Genomic DNA, 5,564 nt, shown 5'->3' with positions numbered 1-5,564 from the left:
GCAGCGCAGCCGCGGGGCCGGGCTTCGCCGCGCGCTGCGGTAGCGCGAACCCTTTCCGCTTTCAAGGTCAAAGTCAGCCCGTAGGTCCGGGAGCGGCCCAGGGTCAGCGTGCGTGTAGAAACGTGGCTGGGAAACTCGGTGTGGAGGGGTTGCCCCCTCTAAGGCTTACAGTAAGACTCCAGGCAAACCTCGGCCAATGTCTCTTGCAGTTATTTTTAACTTCCACGCTGAACACCTAATTTGGTCTCTTTGCTTTTCCTCATTTTTGAGGGGGAAGTGATAGTTAGTTAAAAGTGCTGTTTATTTTTTTTTTTTTTTTTTAATTTTATGGCTATGTTCGTTTCCATTTTGAAATAAAGGAGCTGCCTTATTTGGGCTCTTTTGCTGGTTGTGGGTGTTGGTTTTTCTTTAAACATGTGTCTACTTAGCTTGTGAAAGGAAGAATTTAATATTTCCTTAGGGACTACACACAGATTCATTAGATTAAAAATACCAACACACTAGATAACAGGTGTCAGGTAAAACCCTATTCTCAGCTTTCTGGAACGTTTCAGGGTGTCAAGAGGCCAAAATATAATTGTACTACATGAGAGTGTTTACTCTTCACCTTTCACCAAGCAAGATGCACTCTTCAACTTCTGTGGTCAAAACTAAGTTTTGACCTAGAAGTAAGAGTTCCATTTTTTTACCATATCTTACCATTAAAATACGTAAATGTACAACTGTTTCAGGATTTTAACATGATGTAAATATCAAATGAGCAAAGTAAGGATAATGAACAAATTAGAAGCACGGTGGCTTTTAGAAAGGCAATTAGGCTGAAATACACTTTTCTCAGTTCAGTACTGACAGAACTGGAAATAAAATTACAATATCTGGACTCAGAATTTATCACGCTTTAACAAGTCAATTGGGGCAGTGCGACAGTAGCTTGCATCTAATGTGTGATAATAGATGCTAACTTTACACTCATTATCTTTCACCAGTAGCTCAAGAGTCAAGGATTTGTTGGGGTCAGACCTTGAGCCTGAAGGCCCGTTGCGAAGAATGGCTGTTTGGTGGGTGTTATTTATCAAGATTGCTCATGGCTGTGCAAAGGGAGAGTTCTTCTCCTTTGCAGGCGAATGTTTTCCACTTCATGTAGAACTGATATTTTGTAAGTAAAGTATTTTGAATACTTTTTTTATACACAGCAATAACAGAACAAATTGAGTTTAAGTATGATGTAAGAGCACATGAAGCTCCCGGGCTCTTTAAGGCTCTGAACCTCAGAGTGACTCTGTGTCCTGCCCATCGCACTCAACATCTGTGTCCCTGCGTGCTAGCCATTTCCCTGGCCCTTTGTCTCTCTCCCCTCGATGCTGCTGCTGCTATGGTGAAAAATAGAGAGAAAGAACAACAGGATATTGTCCAGTTCTGGTCTGTGTGCCAACAGTGACAAAATGTTGTTTTCTCCTCGGGTTGGGGATACTTGTTGGCCTTTATTCCTCTTGGGTGAGCCTGAACCACATTAAGATGCTTTTAAAATTCTTCCAGTTATTGTGGAAACCTTGACTCTCTGGGAGGAAGGTGGCATCCCGTGCCCCAGCACAGACATTCCTGTCCTGGAGGACGATACCCTGACTCATGCAGAGGAACAGAAGAGCTCTGCTGTAAAGCACAACAGGAAAAGGTCCAGCGCCGTTGTGTGCCAGGAAGACACCTGCAGAGCTGCTGCAGGGGTGGAAGTGAGCCACGGGCTGTATGGATACTGCTGAGAAAGCTGCACGGCTGCACAAACGTGACGCCAAACCAGGGCGCTGTTTTTGGTTTCCGTTCTGCTTTTCTGACACCTGTAGGTAAGCGCTGAAGTGCGCAACAGGCCCCTGCAGCCCTTGCGGAGCGGAGGGGCGGTCGCAGGGGACGCGGCCGCAGCGAGACGTTCTTGCTTAGCCATCAGGATACGGACTGTAAACGTGCTGGAGCTGCCACGGCGGGAGGCGCGTGCCAGGTCGTGAGTGAGGCCGTGCCCACCCGCCGGGACTCCCTGGGAGCTGCAGGGAACACCCAGGTATGCACGGAGCCCGCGGAGGGGGCTGGCCAATGCTGGGCTGTACAGCAGGAGGAGAGTCGGTGTTCAACCGTTATTTTGGGGTGGGGATGTTAATTTGATGCTCATCTCACTCTGCTTTCAAAATAGCTCGTTAGTGTACAGTCACTTCACGATTTTAAAGAAAATCTTACATTTGATACAATCTCCTTAATATGAAATAATTCTAAAAAATCTCTGAGAAATGTGAAGTGTAGCAAAAGCTTTGGGTTCTGCATGTTGTTGTGAGCTACTCTTCCTCCTTTGCTGCAGCCAAGCAAGGGATCTGTGGTGACAAAAGCTGTTGTGAGAGGATGAAGTGAGGTGAAAATTCATAACTGAGCTAGATAATTAGTTGTGTTAAAACCAGCCAGGATAAAATGGAATAGTACAGGACATGTTTTGCATTGCTGTCTCATATAGGCCACCTAAAGCTAGCTGGCAAACATCACAAATGCTTTGAGAGATGAATGGCAGAAATTATAAAAATCTGCTTGAAGTGTGAGAAGTGATGAAGAAAACCAGAAAGGTGAAAGAAACAGAAGTGCTAATTACCAAATTGTGGGACGACATTAGAAACTTGTGTGAGGGAGGAAGCTTACGTTGTTTGGTTGTGAAGATTTCAGCTGGGTTCAGAAAAACTGACTTGGTGAAGCTGTAACTTCTTTTAACCTGCAAGCTTTAAAAAAATTAAAAACCTCCTTTATAAATTAAAGTGATATAATAGTGTTTTAATGATCTGGGGTATGAAAGGGTTTATATGAAAGGCTACTCTATAACCCTGGGTTTGATTTGAAGGAAAACTTTTTTTTTAAGTCAGTCAGTAATCATTAAAAAGTTATTTTTAACCATAGCTCTAGGGCACTTAAAGTCAGTGAGTTTCCTGGTTGTATTTCCAGTTCAAGAGTGTTGTGCTGATAGTTTTATACATTCTGGGAAGCTCTGGGCTGTCTGATAAACAGCTTCTGTAACTGCTATATAAAGTTATTTTTCCCCCCTATTTTAAGGGCTTCTTGAAGCTTTAGAATACTGTCTAATTTGAGCTTGTCTGTGTCTAAGAAGACTAACTATATCAGATGTAAGAAGGAAATGTTCTTTTGCACTGGTTTGGAAATTTTAAACTTTCCATCTGTTGTGCTTCAAAGCTATTTTCCTTCAAAATACTAGTTTATAAGTATTGGTTAGCTCTGCTTACTACCTGGTCACAGGCTGTTAAACAAGACGTGACTTACTTCTAGCATTGCTTTTATTATGCTTCTATAAAGAAGCCAGAGCTTATACTACTGCCTGGGAGTAAATGTGCAGAGTTCCTAACCCTGCTTTCTGACATGAACACGCTGATTTTAAATTGATGCTGCTCCTGTGCGCAGGCATGTTGAAGAATTTGTTTTGGTTTTGTCTTCTGAAATGTCTGCTGCTCAATAGCTGCTACAGGACTTTGATATATTTTATTATATATTTAAATAATCTTTTTGCAGGTATTCATTAGATGCTTTCTGTGATCTTTGCCAGTGAATCTGCACAAGCAATTCCTTCCTAAACTCACTTTAGGAGCTGCGCCTTGGTCCTTGCACTGCTTTAACTCCCAGAGAAGTCTTACTCTTAGCAAGACCTTACTACCTACTGAAGAATACAATGACTGAATTCCTGGTTTGTTTTAATTGGTGCAATGGTGAACAGCCCCAGCCGGTAGGTGGATGCACAGCTGTCTGTCTTTGTCAGATTTGGCATCTTGTTATGTATATGTATCTTTCAGTTATGTGTAACACACTTTCATTGTTACGCTGTTTTGGTAAGTTTGGGCTAAGTAATGCCAAAGCTAAACCCAGACCCGTTAATTTAAAGAGTGTGTGTTTTTCCAGAAGCTTTGGCCACATGACTGCAGTTCATCGGCCCTGACTTTACAGCATTAAAGAAATTTTTTTGTTGAAATTCAATTAGCAGTAATAAACGTGACTTTGACCCGCTCTGGCCGGGGTCTGAAACTTCAGCCCGGTTGCCATGAGGCGTCATTAGGGGTCAGTAGTGTCTGTCATGTTTTTTTCACCTCGCCTGCTTGCTTCTGCCTGAAGGCAGCTCGTGTTCTAAGAGACTTACGAGGCTTCTCTCTTCCAGAAGAGGCGTCGGAGACTGGACCGGAATATGATCGGGGAACCAATGAATTTTGTGCACACTGCGCACGTTGGGGCAGGAGAGATGAGCAGGGACTGCTCATCGGTAAGTGGGCATCTCCTGGGTAAGCAGAAATCTCCACTCAGTAACCTGCAGAGCAGTCAGCTAATAAATAACTGTGAGAGAGAGAAAAATCTGACTTTTTTTTTTTTTTTTCATCAGTAGACTAGCATCAGAACAGAACTGTTCTTTGGTTTGTGAACATAAGATACTGAGGAAGATCTAATAAACTTTTTGTTTTCTAGGCTGTATCAATTCAGGACCACATGAAGTCTAAAGGTGGCTACACAAATGGCACTTCTGCAACTGTTGAGGTGTAGGAAATGAGACAAGGCTGAAAACTGCGTTGTCTTCTGAGGACTTCCTGGACTGTACTTTCATTTTCTCTAAAGCCTCTTTATCATGGAGTAGAGTGAATACTTGAACTATAAATAGGTCAGTGCAAGCTTTGGTGTTCTCAGCACAGTAGCTTCTGAAAGAGTTATTGTAGATTATCCTTAAAATGGTCTGTCGTGGTAGTGTTGTAGTAGCAACTGTAATTTGTCACTGTGGATGTTTCCCTAGCTGTGTCCCAAGCACCTCACAAAGTTGTCTTGTAGGACGGGACTGCAAGTTGGTATGAATCGTCTGGGGTTTTGGTCTCTGTCATCTTCTCCACTCAGGAAAAACAGGAAGATTTAATTGGAAGATACCACATTTGCTGTTCTTACATAGGCTAAACTGAATTGCTAAGCAGGATCTTGTAGCCTGTAATATAACTTTGGACCTGTTTTTTAGACAGCTTACAACCTGATGCATAAATCTACTGAGCTGTACTTTGCCATTTTTTTAATGTCTTTTGATGGTGAACAAAGTCTAACATAATATAGTTACCAGGGTCTGCAAAACCCAGTGAAACTTCTGCCTTGCTGTGATAATGCTTTTGTAGCTAAAAGCAGAGGTTTTGCAAACTTACCCACTCTTGAATGGGGCTTAGAAAAAAGAGACATTTTTCTTGGTTGCTGGGCTGTGTCCCTTCCAGACATGCACTAGTGTGACTGACAGGTAGTAATTTCAAGTGATGCTACAATATGTTTACAACTGTGTGTTAATTTTGCGTGACTACTATTGAATTTTAAACTAAACGTATTGAAGATCACTCTCTCTTAACTGTCTGTAACAGTAATTACACTGGACTTCAAGGGATAGCTCACTTCTCCTGACTCCTTAGTTTTGAGACTGTTTTTTAGATTAACTGAATTTTTTTTTTCTTGCTTATGATCTCAATAAAAAGTATGGCTTAAATGATACCACCATGTGAAGGACAGGAATTTAAAGGATATTG

At 42.2% G+C, this 5,564-nt stretch overlaps 1 protein-coding gene across 1 annotated transcript; it reads left to right on the top strand.

The window, feature by feature from the left end:
- The first annotated feature begins 3,703 nt into the window (after positions 1–3,703).
- On the top strand, positions 3,704–4,560 carry LOC103768634 (CDC42 small effector protein 2-B-like). The gene is made up of 3 exons (XM_008935790.1): positions 3,704–3,757; positions 4,184–4,285; positions 4,486–4,560. Exons 1-3 carry the CDS (start codon positions 3,704–3,706, stop codon positions 4,558–4,560), a joined length of 231 nt encoding a protein of 76 aa, XP_008934038.1.
- The last annotated feature ends 1,004 nt before the right edge of the window (positions 4,561–5,564 follow it).

The sequence above is a fragment of the Merops nubicus genome, unplaced genomic scaffold (assembly GCF_000691845.1).
Source record: "Merops nubicus isolate BGI_N331 unplaced genomic scaffold, ASM69184v1 scaffold32830, whole genome shotgun sequence".
In the NCBI taxonomy this organism is placed as follows: domain Eukaryota; kingdom Metazoa; phylum Chordata; class Aves; order Coraciiformes; family Meropidae; genus Merops; species Merops nubicus.
The sequence above is the reverse complement of the archived record's forward strand: the minus strand, read 5'-3'. Positions and strand labels throughout refer to the sequence as shown.